At 47.7% G+C, this 20883-nt stretch overlaps 1 protein-coding gene across 1 annotated transcript; it reads right to left on the minus strand.

Annotated features, from left to right (window-relative positions):
- Positions 1 to 828: 828 nt before the first annotated feature.
- Positions 829 to 20273, minus strand: BCL7B (BAF chromatin remodeling complex subunit BCL7B). The gene is made up of 6 exons (XM_044232879.1): positions 20128 to 20273; positions 16402 to 16477; positions 5649 to 5745; positions 3359 to 3529; positions 2346 to 2425; positions 829 to 1875 (listed from the first exon to the last, which is right to left on the minus strand). The coding sequence occupies exons 1-6, from the start codon at positions 20217 to 20219 to the stop codon at positions 1783 to 1785; spliced, it is 609 nt and encodes a 202-aa protein (XP_044088814.1). The 5' UTR covers positions 20220 to 20273; the 3' UTR covers positions 829 to 1782.
- Positions 20274 to 20883: the final 610 nt, after the last annotated feature.

The following is a 20883-nucleotide window of genomic DNA, read 5'->3' on the forward strand; positions in this document are numbered from 1 at the left end:
TCCTCTTCTCTTTTTCTTCTCGAACCCTTACTTACTCCATCAAGATTCTAGGATGCTGCTGGAGACTGCTAGCCTGGTTTCTTAGAGTATCAGTGAGGGGCGGTGTCAAAGTCAGCCAGAGAAGAGGGTGGTTTCCGGTACATCTTTTTCATCATCCCACATGCTCCTTTGTGGGCTTCACGCCAGCACCTATACTCCACTGCGCTCTGGGAGGTTCCAGGCAGGTCTCCTCCCTCGCCAGGTGGTCTCCCGAGGGACAGGATTCACAGTATCGTGAATGTACTTAGTGCCACTGAGCTGTGCACTTCTAAGTGGTTAAAATGGTAAATTTTAGGTTACGTGCATTTTACCACAATATAAAAAAGTAAAAAACGAAAAACATTCCTGAGTGCCTCCTGAGGACCTGGAGACACAGCAAACAAACATTGGCTGAATTCACTGTACACAGGGACAGAAATATAAATCAAGACTGCATGATGACGTCAAAGCGGGTCTCCAAAGCATTTCTATCGGAAGATCCCTTTGTGGGGCACCTGGGTGGCTCAGTGGGTTAGAGCCTCTGCCTTCAGCTCAGGTCATGATCCCAGGGTCCTGGGATTGAGCTCCTCTGCTCAGCAGGGAGCCTGCTTACCCCTCCCCCATCTCACTCTGTCTGCCTCTCTGCCTGCTTGTGATCTCTGTCTGTCAAATAAATAAATAAAATCTTTAAAAAAAAAAAAAAAAGAAGACCCCTTTGTGGGAGTAAGACAACTGGCAGGCCCTCAGCCATTCCCCACGAGCTCCTGCCCCCGAGACCTTCAAGAATGAAGCACTCAAATACCAACAAAACATATTTCAAATAGTTTAATTTTAAAAATATTCTATTCAGTGCTAAAATATGTCTTCACTCACTGTTGCCCATTTCCATTTTCTTAAACTTTTTTGAACAAAAAATAAAATCACAAAGTTCAATTAAACATGCAAATTTCAAAGAGGGAACTTTCTAGAAAGGCTGAGCTGAAGGAGTACTGTGGGGGGGGGTACTGTTGTCAGAACCTCAAATCCTCGCTGGGGCAGAGTCTGTGGCAGGAGGCAAGGGACCGCAGCAGGAGCAGGGGATGCTGGAATGCAATGTACAGGTGAGAACCGGGGAAAGCTCGGTGTGTGTTTGGGGAAGAGGATGGTTACAGCAGGGCACGAAGGACCGTCGGCAGCTGGAGAGCCCAGGAGAGGCAGGACAACTCAGGAATGGGCAGAAGTGCCAGGACAGCAGGAAACCTATACAGACTTTCCCGCCCTCGTGTAGAGCCCTTCCCTTCCCTCCAAAGTCTCTACCAGGCCTTCTCCAAAGGCAGCTTACAGCCCCCCAGCCGAATAGGAAGGTTCATGAAAGCACAGTCTCCATTCAAGTTCAAGTAACCTAGGCACTCTCTTCTCTAGAGGGCGCCTTCCACATCTCTTTCCTCCTGTAGAAGCGCCAGCAGCTCAGTCCAGAGGTCCTGGAGCAGAGACTGACTGCTTGCTACCTGGAGGTGACAGATGGACCTCGGGATGGCTGACGCTCCAGCCTCCTTGGGGTGCAAAAAGACAGGAGTGCTCCTCTTCTCAGGAGCAAGCGGACACAGGTGCCAGGGACGGGAAGATGATGCCACGACCCCAAGTCCCACCTTCCAGCCCAGAAGGCTCCTATGTGCAGGCTCTGGACCCCAGTGCTTGCCCTTACCCCAGCAACAAAGCACGGCCAGAACCAGAACGCAATAAATAGAGGCAGGGGGCCAGGAGGCGGAGCGCGCCAGGACGGTGCTAGCTTTCTGATGCTGTCTGCGGCGCTGCGGGCTGGTCCCCGCAGAAGCGTTTCAGGGGTGGGGCACCGGAGTCTTCCTCTTCCTCGGCAACCTGGGAGCAGAGCATGCAATTATAATAGGGCCTCCCCTCTCTACTAGAACCTCCCATCCACCCTAACTGCAGCCCAGAAGCCCGCCCGCAACCTTCCTGCACACAAACTCCTTCCTCCGCCTCATAACCGGACACACCAGCTTCCCTTGCTGCCTCCGCACCCTATACTCAATGCTATAAGGTCTAATTCATATCAACAGAGTCCCTTTTTAAAAAAAAAAAAAAAAGGAAAACCCAGGGCGCCTGGGTGGCTCAGTGGGTTAAAGCCTCTGCCTTCAGCTCGGGTCATGATCTCAGGGTCCTGGGATCGAGCCCCACATTGGGCTCTCTGTTCAGCAGGGCGCCTGCTTCCCACCCCCCACCTCTCTGCCTGCCTCTCTCCCTACTTGTGATCTCTGTCAAATAAATAAAATCTTTAAAAAAAAAAAAAAAAAAAAAAGCAAAACTGGAAAACCCAAAGTGTTCCTTACCTGTGTCTCTAGTGGAACTGGTTCTTCCTTCGTGAGGGTGGGAGGTTCATCAGCGACTTCTGAGGCAGGCAGGGAGGGCTCTGAAAAAGCAGCAAGGTCAGGGGGGCCTGGCTGGCTCAATCAGTTAAGCATCTAACTCTTGATTTCGGCTCAGGTCGTGACCTTGTGGTTGTGAGATCAAGACCCGTGTCAAGTTCCACGTGGAGCCTGCTGAAGATTCTCTGTCTCGGGACGCCTGGGTGGCTCAGGTGGTTAAGCCACTGCCTTCAGCCCAGGTCATGATCCCAGGGTCCTGGGATCAAGTCCCACATCGGGCTCCTTGCTTGGTGGGGGGCCTGCTTCTCCCTCTGCCTGCCTCTCTGCCTGCTTGTGTGATCTCTCTCTCTGATAAATACATAAATAAAATCTTAAAAAAAAAAAAAAAAGGTCGGTGTCTCCCTCTCCCTCACCCCGCCCCTCTAAACAAAACAAAACAAAAACAAAAAAGGCAGCAAGATCAGTCCAACTGCACGGCCTCCTGCCGGCTGAGGGAGCTTCCCTCAGAGCCACGCTGAGGCCGGCACTGGCTGGGGCATCAACACGTTATCAGAAGAAACGCACCAGATACGGTGGGAAAAGCATCATGTGCGAAGTCAGGAGGCACGAATCTGGAGACCTCGGTTCCACCAGTTACTGGCTATGCGACCCTGGACAAGCCATTTCAGCTTTCGAAGACTCCACTGCCTCGTGCGCACAGCGGAGACTCCACTGCCGTTCCCCGCGGTCCTGAGCCGCACACCAGGCTTCGACAGGAAAAGGGCCTCGCGCAGAGCCGGCGCTCGGGCATGCTGCTGTTCTCTTCTTTCGCCCCGCGAGCAGGGAAGACACAACCCTTCCCCTCAAAAGCCCACGCTGTTAACAAATAGCTCCAGGCTGCCAGGCCAGAGGCACCTTCTCTAACCTCTTCCTCCAAAGAAAAGGAACTTCAAGAGTACAGGCCCCTCCAAGACGGTCCGGGGCCGACTGCGACTCACCCTCGAGGATCTCCTGGCCCAGCGTCGGGGGCTGGGAGTCGTCCGTGCGGAAGTCAGAGGTGTGTGCTGGGCTCAGGGACTCACTCTGCTGGGGGCTGGGGCTCGAGTTGGTGCTGCTGTCCACCTTGAGCTGATAGACATCGGACACCGAACTCTGGTTGCTGTTTTCATCTGAAAACCAAACACGACAAAGGCAACAGCTGAGAGGAGTCATTTTTCTTGAGGGAAACAGTTCACAGCAGAGGGCCTGGTGCCTCCTCAGGCAGCCGTGGGCACAACCAAATCACTGCCCAGACGTGCCCTGAGCCAAAGGCAGACAGACGCAAGTAGGGCAAACGGTCACCAGTCTGAGTTGAATAATCTAAACATTTTCTTTTCCGTAACATACATTCTAAGCACCAGAGGCAGCCAGAATCTTTAGGTTTACGCAACATTTATATTTCAGGAAGGTCAGGATAGGCTTGGTAATCCCTTCTTTATTACCCACCAATTAGAGTCTAGACGTGGTATTGTCTTACGTCCAATGAAAGGGAGGGACGCAGCTGTGCCCTCAACCTTTCTCAACACTGGGTGAGTAGAAAATGCTAACGTCTGCGTGGCCTTCTGGGTTATCTCAAGGAAGGTGGTGGTCACACAGGCCCTTCAGCAGCCCGGGGGGCCACATGACCGCCTGAGGACCAAGAAATTCCCACCTGGGAAGGTCTGTCTGAAGGTTGCAAGTCACCCCCTGACGTCAACACTTCGGAGGCAAAAACTCCCTCCCCTCCCTCCCCTGCAGCAGCCGTCCCCGGAGCTGACCCGTCCTACTGCTCTGACATCGCCGTTTGTTCCCTCCACTCCGCCACCTTAGGGCCGGCCTCCGGCTCTCGGCGCGGCCTCCCGCCACACCCCGCGGCCCTTCCTTCAGTCTCCTGTTCTCCCTCCTGCCCTTCTCGCCGGTGCCCGGGGGATCACTCTAAATCCTCCCGTGGCTCCCTGCTGCCCGAAGGATACTATCCAAACTCCAGGGCTTCCCCAGGGCAGGCACAGATGGCCCTGTCACAACCTACAGAATCTCCTCTGACCTCCAGGCTCACTGCCCACAGATCGTCTGGCTGCGCAGACCCGCTTCACGCACAGGTGTCCGGCAGGACTTGCTCTTTCCAGTCTTCCTGGAAAGCCCCAATACAGAGCGCTGTTCAGCTCAAGCACATCCTCGGTGAGCGCTATGTCCCAGGCTCCCTCGGGTGGAAATGACCACCTCCTCTATCACGTTCCTGTTGTTCCTACGCACACCCACACTCATTATTTTACACGCCGGTTTCCTTCTGTTCCACGCTGTGCAGGCAGGCTTTGTGGCTCGCTCGTCCTGGGACCTCCAGTGTACTACCCAGTACCTGGCAACAGTAGGAGTTCATCAAATGTTCACCGAAAGAAAGGGACGGGATGGTGGCCAGATTGGGGAAACGGGCCTTCATACGTCTCCCAGAGCTTTAGTGATTACTGGACACCCCAAACATAGCTAGAAAACCGTTCCCTTGCATTCCCCTTCCTCTGTCATACTCGCTGACCTTGGGGAGTGGATACCTGGAGGCTCCCAGTCTTGTTCCAAAGGGAAAATCGTAAGCCCTTTCTAGTCTTTACTCCCACAAAGACGAGGATCTTCTACGCTAAAACAGAAGCAGTATTTTACTAGAAAAAGAATAAAGCTCTGTCACTTCTGAGCTTAGGCAAACACTTCTTCCCTAAGCATCGGCTTCCTTTGATAGGGCTGATAACCTCCTGCTTTACATCACAGGCTGAGGTAAGGATAAAAACAAGAAACTCAAAGGCAAATCCTTCTGAACAGCAGCCACCACCGGGGTGTGAAGGTAGTACGGGGACCGCAGGGCCAACACAGGCGGGACATTTCCTGAAGACTGATTCAGGAGGTGAAACTTGGTTGAAAGTGGACAGGAGAGGCCCCGGCTTTGGGCGGCCTACTCCAAGGCACTATCGTCATAAAACACACCATCTGAGAAGAGAGCTTCTGAGCCAGAAAGCCTAACACGGGGTCTGTCACTTACTGGTTATGTACCCTGAGATACAGAACTTCACCACTCTGAGCCTCGGTTTCCCCAAATGGAACACGAAGCTCCGATCATCTGCCTTGCACGGTTGTTGTGAGGCTTCAAGGAAAAGACTTGATGGAAAGTGCCAGCAAGATACCAGCAGGCACTGAAGGGACACGTGGAACTATTCTTCCCGTCATTAATGGGTTCAGATCTAAGTGCTGCTTTTCCTGCAAGGAAGACATAAGGATGCAACTCACCCTGGAATTCAAGAAGAAGAGAGGAATTGGCTGAGGCATCAGAGGGAAAGCCATTAGGTTCCCGGGCTGCTGAACTGTTCGATTTTGACTTTTCTTTCTAGAAAAGGAAAAAAAGAGGAATGTGACAGAGCCAAGCAGGAGACCCACAGAGAGGGAGAAGGGTGCTGTGTGAGACACCACAGAGGTCTGGACTAGGACTGAACAGGAGTAACGACAACAGGGTGAGAATTTAGGACCCAAGGAATAACAGAATTCTGGATAAGGTGTCCCCAAGCCTCAGGGTCTCTGCTCTTTCTTGTAAAACGGATCCTGCCGGTGCTAATATCGTGACTCAGAAGGGAGAGGCAGACACACGGGCTGCCACTAGCGCTCCCCGCGCTTCTCTTCTGCTTTCTGCCCTGAGCAGAATGCTCTACCCCACTCATCCCCATGTGGAGGGATGAGAAATACAGAGTACCCATTTGAGGATTCCTGTTCTGGTAGCACAGCAGGAAAAAGGAAAAATGGGTCTCTGATCGGACCCAGGAAGGAGTCGCTTTATATGTAAGGCAAGTAGGGACAGGACGAAGAGGCCCCACTAGCCTGATTACTGACCAGTCAAGCCATCCACCCAGAATGATCCCCCCATGTGCACCTCTGCCTGTGACACCATTTCCGTCAAGCACGATGTAGGTTACACACGTGGGGAAACACAGGGCAAAGGTAAGCACAAGCTTGCAAGGAGTGAGCCCTAAGGAAAGGAAATAAATCCATCCAAACATTTCCAAAAGAGAGCACCCCAACAGCCCAAAGTTGAAATCTGGGAGAAATCTCAAATTTACTATTTTATACTTTTTATACATGTCTATTTGTTATACAAAAATCTAATTTTTGTTACTCTCAAACCCGCCGTCAATCAGCTGCACAATCACGACCACTTTCCCTTCACTTTTTTCATACGCAGACATGATTTTAATGCAATCACACTTCACACTTCACCACAGAAACTACAAAAACACGATTTAAAAAAATTTATCTATTTGGAGAGAGCATGTGCTTGAGCGGGGCGGGGGTCAGTAGGAGAGGGAGAGAGAATCCCAAGCAGACTGCACACTGAGCAGCAGAGCCCAAAGTGGGGCTCGAACCCACCATACTGCGATCATGACCCAAGCCGAAACCAAGAGTCGGACACCCAACCAGCTGAGCCACCCAGGCGTCCCGCTGAAAACTCTGAAATACACGCTACGTAGAGTTTGTGCCGATCTACTCTCTGGTCAGTGATGTCCCATTCCCTCAGATCCTTCCCACTTCTTCACCAATTTGATTGTCATTCCCCATTTTCCTAATCTGGCAGGTCTATACTAGTTCCTTACAGGATGGCCCTCTACCACGGACTGCTGGAGGGACAATGAACTCAGGGGCCTGAGCAAACACTGGGAGAAGCCCTTGGGAGACAAAGGGAGCTGGGTCCCGGGCAGGGAGAACTGGAATTAGGCAAGGGCCAGGGGCTTACATGTGAGAACTGGGTTAGGGCGGGGAAGGACTTTCTACCAGTGCCCGCGACTCCCCATTCACAAGCCCAAGAGATTTAACTGCCTGACCTTTGGCCCCTGTGGGTAATGGGACCACTAGAGCCAGGACTGGATGAAAAAAATCAAAAGTGGTAGCAGAGCTGCCCTAACTTTCACCCCCAGCTCCCTGGGGCTGGCAGGGACAAGGAAGGACGGCAGCTCCCAGACAAAGGCAGCACCCGGAAGACTGGTACTAGGGAACTCCCTGGGAGGGAGGTAAAGAGGGAGTAGGGTGAGGGAAAGGCTGAATCCTAAAGCTCACCCAGGGACCTAAATTCAGCGGGAGGAAGGAAAAGCACAGGCCAGGCGTACATCCTCCCTCAGCTACATATCACTAACCAAGGCAGCTCAGAGTTCTCAGGAAATAAGAAATAAGTGCACAGAAAACACTGGCGACCCTGGAAGAAACAAGCACCATTAAAGACAATAAATAGAAGAAGCTATACTAGAAGAAGGAGGCTAGGAAGACATGAGAATTTAAATAAAACAGGAAGTCTCGGGGCGCCTGGGTGGCTCTGGTGGTTGAGCGTCTGACTACTGATTTTGGCTCAGGTCATGACCGCCAGGTGATGAGACTGAGCCCCTCACTGGGCTCGGGGCCCAGTGTGGAGCCTGCCTAGGATTCTTTCTCTCCCTCTCCCTCTGCCCCCGAACCCCCCCTCCACCCCAACTCAGGTGTGACACTCTCTCTCTCTCAAAAAAAAATGAAAAAAAAAAAAAGAAAACATAGGCTCCTCAGAAAGATAAGGATGCTGGAAAGTTGTTTTGAAGAACCACCAATTGAGGAAATTTGGTATGGTTAATCTAATTGTTGAAAATAAAAATGAAGTGACAGAGTAGTAGCAGAAATAGATACAGCTGAAAACAAGCAAAACCTTGGTTGAGAAATCAAGAGTACATGAGAAAGAAAGAGATGAAACAAATGATAAGAAAGGGAAAAATAAAGAAGCTAGATATCAACATCACAGGATAGTCTTACAGAAGTCCTGGGAGAGCAAAGATAGGGAAGAAATTCTAGAAGTTTCCAGGAATGCAAGACCACCTAGGAAGAATCCAGAAGAATTAGTGTGACACTAGATTGTTCAACAGCAACACCAGAAGCACAACAATTGAGTAACAGTTTCAAAATGCTGAAGGAAAACCTAGAATTTCAGACGTGGGTAAAATGATCAGTTAAACGTAAAAGTGAAACAAAGATATTTTCAGGAGTAAAAAGATATTTTCAGAAAGTTTTCCCCACAAAAGCTCTCTCTGACAAAACTCTTGGAAGATATGTTGCAGCAAGAAAAATGAATCTAGGAGAAAGCAATGATAAAATGCATGCAAAGAGTACATAATACGTAACATTTACTTTGTCTAACCAAGCAGTGACTAAAACAAGAAACTTCTTTAAGAACTGAAATATCTGATCTGAAGTTCCAGTCAAAACTGAGGACAGGGTAGGGATGGAAGTAGGAGAGGAGTGAAGGAGAATCGGTTAAAAGTGTGTTACGGGGGATGCATGGGTGGCTCAGTGGGTTAAGCCTCTGCCTTTGGCTCAGGTCATGATCCCAGGGTCCTGGGATAGAGCCCCTTATCGGGCTCTCTGCTCAGCAGGGAGCCTGCTTCCTCCTCTCTCTCCGCCTGTCTCCCTGCCTGCTTGTGATCTCTGCCTGTCAAATAAATAAATGCAATCTTTAAAAAAAAAATGTGTTACGGGTGTTACCAGGTTCCAAAAATAAATGCAGACTTTGATAAGCTTCATACATTGACATGGAAGAACAGGAAGTAGAAGTCTTATTAAGTTAGAAGTAGGTAATATAAAAATGAAAACAGAATGCAGAACTTTCAAATCAGCCAAGAAAAGTTTGTCTAGCCATTGTGAGGCAAACAGAAAAAAAAAAAAGAGTGTATTATGGCAAAACTCCTGTCCATATTAATAGAATTTTTAGGTGGTCAAACTTCCCCAGCCGTCCTGGCCACTAGATGCCACACAAGCTATTACAAACACACACGGTAAATACATAAGTCCTGAGACAATTTCTAGGAGACTCCTACTAAAAATGATGAAAATTCTATCTGCCCATCCTTCTGCTCTGCTGGTTAGAGCCTAAATGCGTAGAATAAATGGCTGGATCTTGACCTCGGAATACAAGGTCAAAACTGGCTCAGAGGAACGGGGAGTTACTTAACGTATAAAGTTTAGTTTTGCAAGATGAAGAAACCTAGAGAATCACTGCACAAGGTGAACGTACTTAATACCACTTAATACCACTGCACAAGGTGAACGTACTTAATACCACTAAATTGTACATGTAGACATAAAAAAACTGTACATTTAAAAAATGGTTAAGATGGTAAATTTTATGGTATGTTAAACTAAAATTATTTATTAAAAACTTTTAAATTAAAATTAATTTATTAATAATTCTCATTATTCTAAAAGTTTAAAAAAAAAAGGGGGGAGCAGAAAGCCTGGAAGAAACCTGGGCCCCTGGAGGTTTCTGGGGCAGAACCACACCAGTTCCAGAATACAGGCTTCTAAGCACTAGCCATAGACGACTAAGAAAATGAGTAAAATAAACTTCTTAAACCACTGCTATCTTGAGTTTTCTTGTCACCCACAGCGAAACCTAATGCTAATACACCCAATAAACAAAAAACACGAAACAGGTGACAGAAGAGAATTTCAAGACACACTAAACCAAACATAAATCAAAAGGAGACAGGGTAGAAATTGTAATATCAAACAAAATCGAATTTGAGGGGAAAAAATTTGGGGTATAAGGGACAAAGAAGGACATTATATACTGCTAAAATGAACGCCAGGTCAAGATGACATAATAAGGGGCGCCTGGGTGGCTCAGTGGGTTAAAGCCTCTGCCTTCGGCTCAGGTCATGATCCCAGGGTCCTGGGATCGAGCCCCACATCGGGCTCTCTGCTCAGCAGAGAGCCTGTTTCCTCCTCTCTCTGCCTGCCTTTCTGCCTACTTGTGATCTCTGTCAAATAAATAAATAAAATCTTAAAAAAAAAAACCAAACAGATGACAAAATAGTAACAATGGCATAATCGTATAAATACATCAAAAACAGTTTCAAACAAAACATGACAAGTGACCCATCAGCTGTGAAGCAGCAAATATATCAACAATTTCACACACCCTTCTCAGAAACATAATAGGCCAAAAACACAAAAAAATAAGCAACGATACACAAGATTTGGGTTAACATAATAAATGCTTCAATTGTTTAAGTCATACCTAGAGAATATATTTGTTTTAATCACAAGTGAGTGGTCTGAAAACCAATCATGTACCAGATGAGATCACAAAAAAAGTCCCAATAATCCCAAAGAACTAATATCATATTAATTCAATAAAATCAGTACACCAATTTTTAAAAGATAGTTAAAACATCTCACATATCTAGAAATGAAAAATCATTCTATTAGTGCTTGCCTTGGCAGCACATATACTCAAAAAAAAAGAAAAATCATTCTAATAAATAAACTTTGGGGGCGCCTGGGTGGCTCAGTGGGTTAAGCCTCTGCCTTCGGCTCAGGTCGTGATCTCAGGGTCCTGGGATCGAGTCCCACATCGGGCTCTCTCCTCAGTGGGGAGCCTGCTTCCCCCTCTCTTTCTGTCTCTCTGCCTACTTGTGATCTTCGCCTGTAAAATAAATAAATAAAATCGAAAAAAAAAGAAAAAAGAATATCACAAATAACTACATACCAGCACATGTGAAAACTCTTGATGGGTGTTCAAGGTGTCACTGGCATTGGAATGGGCCAACTAATTCCTCATTATACAAGACTGAGCCATCCACTGCCAAAAATTTAGCATTACTGGCCAACTAAAAAGTGCCCTGCCTCATTTCTAAATACAACTGCAGAAATGAAGAAAGGTGAGGACCTAGCACTGAGCCTTATTAAAGAACCAATGGCCTATTTGCAATGGATAAATTTCTAGGAATACATAAAAGGCAAAATAAGTACCAAAACCAGAGAAAACTGAAAAGCATCAATCACCATTAAAACTACCATGATGATAATGAAGGCCCAGAAAGTACTAAAGGTGACATCTACCAAACTTTCTCATTTTCACCAGTTGTTCCAGAAATCAAGAGGGGAAATTGCCTAATTTGTTTCAGGAGGCGAATGTAATCTTAATACTATAACAAGGTAAAGCTAGGATAATAAAAGAAAATCTAGGCCAATTTCACTTAAGAACAAATGTAAATATCTTAAATGAAGTATCTGTGAATTGAACACTGCATTTACAACGGGGGAAAGAAAGCATATCCAAGTAGAATTTCTCTCTCTCTCTTTTTTTTTTAATGTATTTATTTGACAGAGAGAGATCACAAGCAGACAGGCAGAGAGAGAGAGGAGGAAACAGGCTCCCTGCTGAGCAGAGAGCCTGATGCTGGACTCGATCCCAGAACCCTGAGATCATGACCTGAGCTGAAGGCAGAGGCTTTAACCCACTAAGCCACCCAGGCGCCCCTAGAATTTCTCTTATGCATACGAGAATGCAAAAGTTTCAACATCAGAAACTTTATTAATATAATTTACCCTACTAAAAGATTACAGATTAGAGGAGGAAAATGGCATGAACATTTCAGTAAATGCAGGAAAGGCAGCTGGATAAAGTCCAACATCTATTCATAATTTTTTTTTGTTAAGATTTTATTTATTTATTTGACAGACAGAGATCACAAGTAGACAGAGAGGCAGGCAGAGAGAGGAGGAAGCAGGCTCCCCGCTGAGCAGAGAGCCCAATGTGGGGCTCGATCCCAGGACCCTGGGATCATGACCTGAGCCGAAGGCAGAGGCTTTAACCCACTGAGCCACCCAGGCGCCCTATTCATAATTTTTAATAAATTTTAGGAAACTAAAATGAGGAGGGAATTTTTATTTTGATAAAGGCTATTTTCCAAAACACCTACAGCAAGAGAGAAAATGTATCCTACTTAGTATTAATACTAAATTTAGTATAATTTAGTATAAAATAAATACAAATAAATATAATTTGGTATAATTTAGTAGAATAGTATAAATAAAAATCTCTCTAGCCCAGGACAAAATAAGTAACAAAAAAAGAGAATGGAGAGCTCAAAAACAGATCTAGATATGAATATGGTATACAACAAAGATGACATCACAAATCAAGAGAGAAAGTAAATAGTAATAGTAAACAGTATTAGGGCAAATAGCCCTCTGTGTAATGGAAAATTAAAATTAGATTCATATCTCCATCATTAACAAAAAAAATACAAAACGTAACAGGAGATGGAGATGTTCTTTATGATCATGCAATGTAGAATAATTCTGAAACAAGACTCAAAAAGCAAAAACCTTAAGAAAAAATTGATTAATCTGACACAAAAAAATGAAAGGCCTATTACTGATAAAGTTATCACAGAGGTGACATGTCAGACAGAGATACCTGCAGGGTAACAATCTGACCGGAGCTTTCTATATCTAGGATATCAACAAATCCATGCAAATCAAAAGGTAAAGACAGGAAACCCAATACAAAAGTAAGCAAAAGAAATCAGAGAAGAGGATATTTAAGTGGATAAAAAGGAAATCTGAAGAGATGAAATCATTCACCTCACAACAAGTAATCAGGAATATGGGAAATAAAAAAGACAACTGGGGCGCCTGGGCGGCTCAATGGGTTAAAGCCTCTGCCTTCGGCTCAAGTCATGGTCGCAGGGTCCTGGGATCGAGCCCCGCATCAGGCTCTCTGCTCCACAGGGAACCTGCTTCCTCCTCTCTCTCTGCCTGCCTCTCTGCCTACTTGTGATCTCTGTCAAATAAATAAATTAAAAATCTTTAAAAAAAGAAAGACAACTAACAGGATGGCAGGACTGATCGTACCATATGCCAGTGAAGTTGTAGAAGCCGGAAGGCCCTGGCACTCCTGGGGAAGTGTACTAACTACACTGGTGCAGCCCTTCTGGGGAGAGATCGGGCAACAGCTGTGTTTTTGTTTTGTTTTGAAGATTTTATTTTTTTATTTGACACAGAGAGAGCACAAGCAGGGGGAGCAGCAGGCAGAGAGAGAGGGAGAAGCAGATTCTCCATTGAGCAGAGAGCCCAACATGGGGCTTGATCCCAGGACCCCAGGATCATGACCCGAGCGGAAGGCAGAAGCTCAGCCGACTGAGCCACTTTGGGCAGCAGTTATTAAAAACAATTGGTATCTACACCCTTCATAGCAATCCCACTCCTGGGCATCTACCCCCCCAAGTCATCCGGAAGGATGCTCTGCGGTGTGGCCACTCTAGTCATCTGTGCTCCCAAAAAGCTGGAGGCAACACACAGAAACAGACCCACGCTCAGACACTTGAAATATGGCAAAGGGGCGGGTGGTGGCTGGGGGGCTCCTGGTTGGGCATCTGCCTTTGGCTCAGATCATGATCTTAGGGCCCTGGGACTGACCCCCATGTTTGGCTCCCTGCTCAGTGGGGAGCCTGCTTCTTCACCTGCTGCTTCCCCGGCTTCTGCTCTCCCTCTCTCTCTCAGATAAATAAGTAAAATTTTAAAAAAGAAAGAAAGATGACAAAGGTGGCTCTATAGAGTGGGAGGAAAAGAACAGTCTTTTCAATAAATGGCACTGGGACACATGCACATCCAGGTGGGAAAAAATGAAATCGGGCTCCTACTTCAAAACACACAAAAATCAATGCCAGGTGTGTTGTAAAGGGAAACTGAATAATGAGCCTGTAGAAGACTATATGGAAGATTACCTCTGTGGCCTCGAAGGAAGAGGAGAATTTAAACATGTCAAAGTACTAACTGTAACAGAGAAGATTATTTTGTCTACATTGAAATTAGCAACTTCCGTGACTCAAGGCAGCCTAAAGAAAGTGCAAAGGCAGACGTGGAATGGAAAAAGGTCTGCCTAGTACAGAATCAATAAAGACTTTGTGTCTAGAACACAGGGAATTCCTACAAGTCATGAGGAAGAAACAAGCAAATGGATGAAAGAGGCACTTCCTGAAACAGGAAATCGGAGAGGTTCAACCCTAAACGTTGAAAAGGTGCTCAATGTTGTCAGTAATTACATACTTAGTCACCAAGTTAAAAGCACAAGTTCCTTACCTATAAAAAACAATACCAACTGCTCCTGAGGATGCGGAGTCCTGTGAACTCTCCTATTTCTGGTGGGAATAGCGCGGCGCCATCGCTTTGAGAAAGAGCTTGGCATGAACGACTGTAAGTCGACACAGGCAGACTCCGAGACCCAGCAATTCCACTGCCAGGAACATGTCCTAGGAAAACCCACGTACCTGCTGACCCACATAACGAATGAGAATGTTCACAGGAGCATGATTTCTGGGAATAGCCCAAACAGCCATCTACAGGAGGACCCGAGAGGTAAATCATGGTATGGGCCTATAATAAGAAAATTCCACCCAGCACTGGAGAGGGACAAATGGCTCCAAGGACAACATCGATCAATTTCACAAACATTACACCGTGCAGAAAAAGACACACGAAACAGATCATTTACGATGCTTTATATAAAGTTAAAGAAGTGTTTACAGGGATGCCTGGGTTAAGCTGGTTAAACTGGTTAAGCTGCTGCCTTCGGCTCAAGTCATGATCCCAGTGTCCTGGGATCGAGTCCCACATCGGTCTCTCTGCTCGGTGGGGAGCCTGCTTCTCCCTCTGCCTCTGCCTGCCACTCTGTCGGCCTGTGCGCTCTCTCTCTGACCAATAAATAAATTTAAAAGAAAAAGAAAGAAAGAAAGAAATGAGAAGAGAAGTGGTAAGAGAAGCAAAAGTAGGAGAAAGACCCTCGGGCCACGGAGGGGAAGTTGGGACGAGTCCAGCAGAGGTCTCTCGGGAAGTTGGCAATGCTCTATGTTTTGACCTGCGTGATTTTTACCAGGGTACTAGCTTTATGTTTCTTCTTTATGCCATATATTTACGACTTACATTCTTTTCTGTGTGTTTTATTTATTTTTAAAATGTATTTATTTGAGAGAGAGAGAGAGAAAGTGAGAGAGCACTGGAGGAGAGAAGGTCAGAGGGAGAAGCAGACTCCCCACGGAGCTGGGAGCCCCATGTGGGACTCGATCCTGGGGCTCCGGGATCACGACCTGAGCCGATGGCAGTCGATTAACCAACTGAGCCACCCAGGTGCCCTCTGTATGAGTTTTAAATCTGAGCTTTTTGAAAACAATTTGGGAACACAAGCTGGAGACAATCTGGGTGTTGACCACGCGGGGAAGGTGTAGGTAAATGTGGTCACTGCATGTAAGAGAACACAATGCAAGATGCAAAGGCAGTGACTCTATTTACAGTTACAGAAACTCAGACGGTTCTCAAAAACAAGGCTGAACAAAAGAAAAAAAACAAGTTTTTAGCACAATGCTCTAAATTTTAAAATACAAATACCATGCAATGCTATGTATTTTTCTTTCCTTCTCTTTTTTAAAGATTTAATTGAGAGAGAGAGAGATGGAACACTTAACAGCACATGAGCAGGAGGGGCAGAAGGAAAGGGAGAGAGAATCTGAAGAAGATTCCACAATGAGTGCAGAGCCCAGGGGGCTCTATCTGCCCCCCCCCGCCCCGGGGTCCTATCTCACCACCCTGAGCTCACAACCCAAGCAGAAACCAAGAGTTGGACGCTCAACTGACTGCGGCACCCATGTGCCCCAGCACTATGTAGCTTTCAAGAATACACTGCTATCCACATAAACCCAGGGAAGAGGGATTAGAAAAGTATATACATACATAAAACACGTATAATACACTATAGCGGATAGCTAGTCAGGTAAGAGCAGGAGTCAGCAAACTTTTTCTTACGGTGCCAGATAAGAAATATTTTAGGCTTTGCAGGAGTTTAGGTCTTATGGCAACTATTTGCCTCTGCTGTTACGACTCAAAAGCAGACACAGACGATGAGGAAACCACTGGGCATAGCTGTGTTCCAATAAAACCATATTGACAATCACAAGGAGCAGGTCTGGGCTGTGGTTCACCAAGCCTTGGAAAAAAAGGAAGGGTTAAGAAAAGGGAATAAAGGGGGGAAATAATACAGAAAGAGAGGCTTTGCATGGATCAACCATCTTCAAGGGTGCCTTGAAATACTTTCAACTCAATTTTGGGAAATAAATTCCTTTATAATTAAGAGACAACCAAGGAAAGAACCAAAGGAAATAAACGGTACCTTTTTGTTGTTTTGATTTTCTTCCACACTTACCTCCTTGCTGTCTGTCACAGGAACCCATTTAAATATCCTAAGGGACGTGTCACCCACGGTCACCCACTTTTTCTCCCTGAAAGAAAAACACTTCTTAAAACCGATAATGGAACAGATTTTTTGCTTATAATGTGATTTGCTACTTCTCAGTGGATCATTCCTTCAATCTTTTTAATATTTTTTAAAATTTAAGTTTATTTTATTTCAGTCATGTCTACACTCAAGGTGGGTCTCAAACTCACAAGCCCAACATCAAGGGGCACATCCTCTCCAACTGGGCCAGTTAGGTGCCCCAATCTCCTTCAATCTTAAACATCTTCTAAACTTCTTTCCATCAAATTATATACCTATATACTACCTTGCAAATCATCCCTCCCAGAAAGACTTCCCTACCAAATTCCTTTGGCTCTGAACCCCCTACTTGCCCTTTCTCAGTGTACCAAAGCCCTTTTTACCTCACACACTACAGCTGTACTGAGTACCAGCACATTTTCACACTCAGGTATCTACCTGGCATTAGTTCTTTATTTTTCAAAAAGTAATTCAGGGGCACCTGGATGGCTCAGTCAGTTAAACTGCTACCTTCCGCCCAGGTCATGATCCCAGGGTCCTGGGATTGAGCCCTGCATGGGCTCCTTGCTCAGCTGGAACCCTGCTTCTCCCTCTCCTCCCCACTCGTGCTCTCTCTCTCTCACTACCTCTGTCTTTCTCTCCCTCTCAAATAAATAAAAATCTTAAAAAAATTAATTCAATTCCACTAAAATTTATAAAGCCCTATTACACAAGGCCCTACAGGAGATAAAGAATGTATAAGATATGGTCCCACATAGCAGCACATAGGACTAAAAAACTAAGTAAGGACATCATCGTGATACATGGTGATAAGGAAGTTGAGAAAAGGGGCACCTGGGTGGCTCAGTGGGTTAAAGCCTCTGCCTTCAGTTGAGGTCATGATCCCAAGATCCTGGGATCGAGCCCCGCATCGGGCTCTCTGCTCGGCAGGGAACCAGCTTCCCTTCCTCTCTCTGCCTGCCTTTCTACCTACTTGTGATCTCTGCCTGTCAAATAAATAAAATTAAAATCTTTTTAAAAAGGGGGGGGTAGTGAGAGAAACTTTAAAGCATCAAATCATTGTAGTACTTATAAAAAAAAAAAAAAAGGAAGTTAAGAAGAAGGCTGAAAGACTGGGCTATGGCATGGAAGGAGAGTTCCTAGGACCTCTGTGAAACTTTGGTTGAAACAGGATTCCACTTAGAAATAATTGCAGCAGGGCACCTGGGTGGTTCAGTGGGTGAAGCCTCTGCCTTCGGCTCAAGTCATGCTCTCAGGGTCCTGGAATCGACATCGGGATCTCTGCTCAACGGGGAGCCGGTTTCCTCCTCTCTCTCTGCCTGCCTCTCTGCCTACTTGTGATCTGTCTTTCAAATAAATAAATAAAATCTTAAAAAAAAAAAAGAAAAAGAAATAATTGCAGGCACAGGACAGGGTGCTTCCAAGCCTTACACTAATTTCTGAAACCTTAAAGCAAAGACTGCTTTAAGGTTTTATCTTACAGAGAAAGCTACGTTTGAGATAAGCCTTAAAAAAATTAAGGCTAAAAGAAATTTCCCCCATTTGGGGACATGCAAGTGACATTCTTGAATAAGGACCAGATAATGGACAAGCAGAGTTGGGGAGCCTAAAAGTTTCAAGTCCAAATGTGAGGTTACAAAAAAAGAACAAAAAAAAAAAGAAAAAAAAACACACACACAAAAAAACTGTTGTGAATGCTGATATTGACGATGCTGTTCCCCAAACAGAAAGAAGAATGAACTACAGACTTAGGAAATCAAAATCAATTCCTGGACAGACCATTCCACTTCCTCCTTTACTCAGTGAATACTACACATGACCCTGTGCTAGACCCTGGGTGGGGACACAGGCAGCAAGATGTGCAGACCCTAGATTCACAGAGCCTCATTCCACTTGGAAACAGACATCAAACAGCTCATCCCATAGTCAATCATTAGGTTTGACATCAAACTGCCCCTTCTGTTAAGTTAAAAAGTCAAATACAGGAAATGTCTTATAATTCAATCTAATACAATCGTGGAAAGTTCTATGAAGTGGACCTGATTTAGATTAGGGATCTTGAAAGGTGTCCCTTAAGAAAGCAAGTTTTATGCAGAGCTAGGAGTTAACTAGGCAAGGAGGAAAAGAAGGTAGAGGATGTCAGGCAGCATGTGGTTCCAGCTGAAAGATGACAAGAAACTCCCAGAAAGAGGGCAGTTTGAGGCTAGTCTGGTGAGATGACAAGGACCATCTGGTCTTTAACCTAAGATCAGGAAGAGTCACGGAAGCCTTGTTTCTACAGCAGGGGAGGGCGATGATAATATTTACTCTCCAGAAAAGTGAAATCACCCTGGGGGCGCCTGGGTGGCTCAGTGGGTTAAAGCTTCTGCCTTTGCTCTGGTCATGATCCCAGAGTCCTAGGATCGAGCCCCACATCGGGATCTCTGCTCAACAGGGAGCCTGCTTCCACCCCACCCACCCCCACCCCGCCTGCCTCTCTGCCTACTTGTGATCTCTCGCAGTCAAATAAATAAAATCTTAAAAAAAAAAAAAGTGAAATCCCTCTGAGTGCAGTGTGAGGAATGGACTGGGTAATGGGGCAAGAGCTGAAGTGAGCTAAGAGTTCCAGGGGAGAGAGGATGGTCATCTGGCCTAGGCTGCTGGGGGCTGGGGGCTGGGGGTGGAGGAATCTACGGGTAGAGACTGCCAAAAGAGAAAGGTGTGGTGGTTCTTAGGTTTCACCAAAACATCCTAGAAGGATTAGATTTGGAGGTGGAAAAAAAATCATTAATTATTTAACCAATATAGAACCCTTATATACGAGACAAGGAACTTGTGGGGAATTGAACAAATAACCCCCCCCCCAAAAAAAAACCCCAGGTAATGATGCCCCCTATAGGGGTGGAGGTCTTGGGAAGGAAGGCTTCCTGGAGCGAGCTAACCCCTAACCGGGCTTTAAAGCTGTGACTCGGAGTCAGCCAGAGAAAGGGCTGGAGCAGAGCAGTGGGCTGTTGGACGTGAACGTCATAAATCGTCGGAGTTCCTGGTCCAGGACAACCGGCCCCGCAAGGAACAGGACACAAGCCGTTCCCGAGCGAGGGCAGCTCTCGACTCCCTCCCCAGGGCGCAGCACGAGCCTGCCCCGCAGACTCCGCGCGGCCCAGCACCGGGGGGAAGACAGGGGGGCTCCGAGGCCGGGACGGCCACGCCGGCTCTCGGGGCAAATTCCGCGAGCCGCTCTCGCCAAACTTAGAACTGATACGTAGAGCGCCCGGTCCGACCCGCGGGAACCCCCCGGACATGTCAGCTACTGCAGCGGGCAGCTCGGAACGCGAAGGGCTCCGGAGACCCGCGACCGCGGGGAGGAAGCGGCGGGGTCCTGCGTGCGGGCGAAGCCCCGCAGCCCCCCGCGCAGCCGGAAGCCCGCAGCCCAGAAGGGAGACGCGCGGCCCGCGGGCAGGTGGGCGGGCCCACGAGCCGGGCGCCCCCCTGATTGGTGGGAGCCGGCGCGCCCTCTGACCTCACGCCGACGCGAGCTGCGCCCTCCTCCCGCTTTCTCGCGCTCCCCCCTCCCCCCAAGCGTCCGCCGGTCGGCTCCCACCCCGCCAGCCAGTCCTGCGCTCCTGTGGGCCTGGGCCGGCGACCCCGGCGGCACCCTGGGGTCCGGCCCCTCACCATTTCCGCACTTTCTCGATGGCCGCCATCACCTTCTTGAAGTCGTCCTTGGCCCGACTGCGGGTCTCGGCCCGGACCGACCGGCCCGACATGGCGGCAGCGGGAGCGGCGGGGGCCGGGACACTGCTCCCAAGACACGGGGAATCGCGCGCCTCACGCGCCGCCGCCCGCCCGCCGCAGCAGCGTCAGCGCGGCCGTCGCCCCCTCCGTGCGCGCGTGCGCGAGGAAGCGCGCGCACCCGCCCGCCTCTTGGGGCTCGAGGCCTCAGCGCGCCTGCGCGCCCCGCCCCGGGCGGCCCTCCCTGGGCGCCCTGGGAGTCCCCTCGGTCCCCAAGCGGGCAGGGGTGCGCGGCCGGCGGGCGGCACGTGCTGCGGGCAAGGCGAGGTGCGAGGCGCTCCCAGTGGGGTCCCTAGCTCCCAGGGGGCTTGGGGGTTGGCACCTTGGTCCTCTGGCCATGGTTGCTGCCTTGACTTACGTTTTAGGCCCTTGACCCTAACAGGTGCGCGGTTCTGTTGCGTCTGGTCTCCAGCACCCTGGCTTTCCAGATAGCACTGCTGGGCTCCAACCGCAGAATTTCACACCTTTCTCAAGAATGCCTCCCAAACTTTGCCCACACCTGTTCCCCAGCCGGAGTTCTCGCATCGCTTTACCTGGCGAACTGACCACTGACCCTTGTAACGTCCAGATCCGACTCAGAGAAGCCCTGCCCTGATCTCCTCGGGCTCCACTTCGCTCTCTACGTCCTGGTCTGGCTTA

The sequence above is a fragment of the Neovison vison genome, chromosome 14 (genome assembly GCF_020171115.1).
Source record: "Neovison vison isolate M4711 chromosome 14, ASM_NN_V1, whole genome shotgun sequence".
NCBI lineage: Eukaryota > Metazoa > Chordata > Mammalia > Carnivora > Mustelidae > Neogale > Neogale vison.

What these genes read in the sequence shown, in the direction of transcription:
- BCL7B (XM_044232879.1), bottom strand. Translation starts at nt 20,219, where the DNA reads ATGTCGGGCCGGTCGGTCCGGGCCGAGACCCGCAGTCGGGCCAAGGAC. An exon ending in TCTTCTTCTTGAATTCCAGG is followed by an intron (nt 3,530 to 5,648) that starts GTGAGTTGCATC and finishes TTTGGTTTTCAG; the next exon opens with ATGAAAACAGCAACCAGAGT. An exon ending in GGGCCAGGAGATCCTCGAGG is followed by an intron (nt 2,426 to 3,358) that starts GTGAGTCGCAGT and finishes CTGCTTTTTCAG; the next exon opens with AGCCCTCCCTGCCTGCCTCA.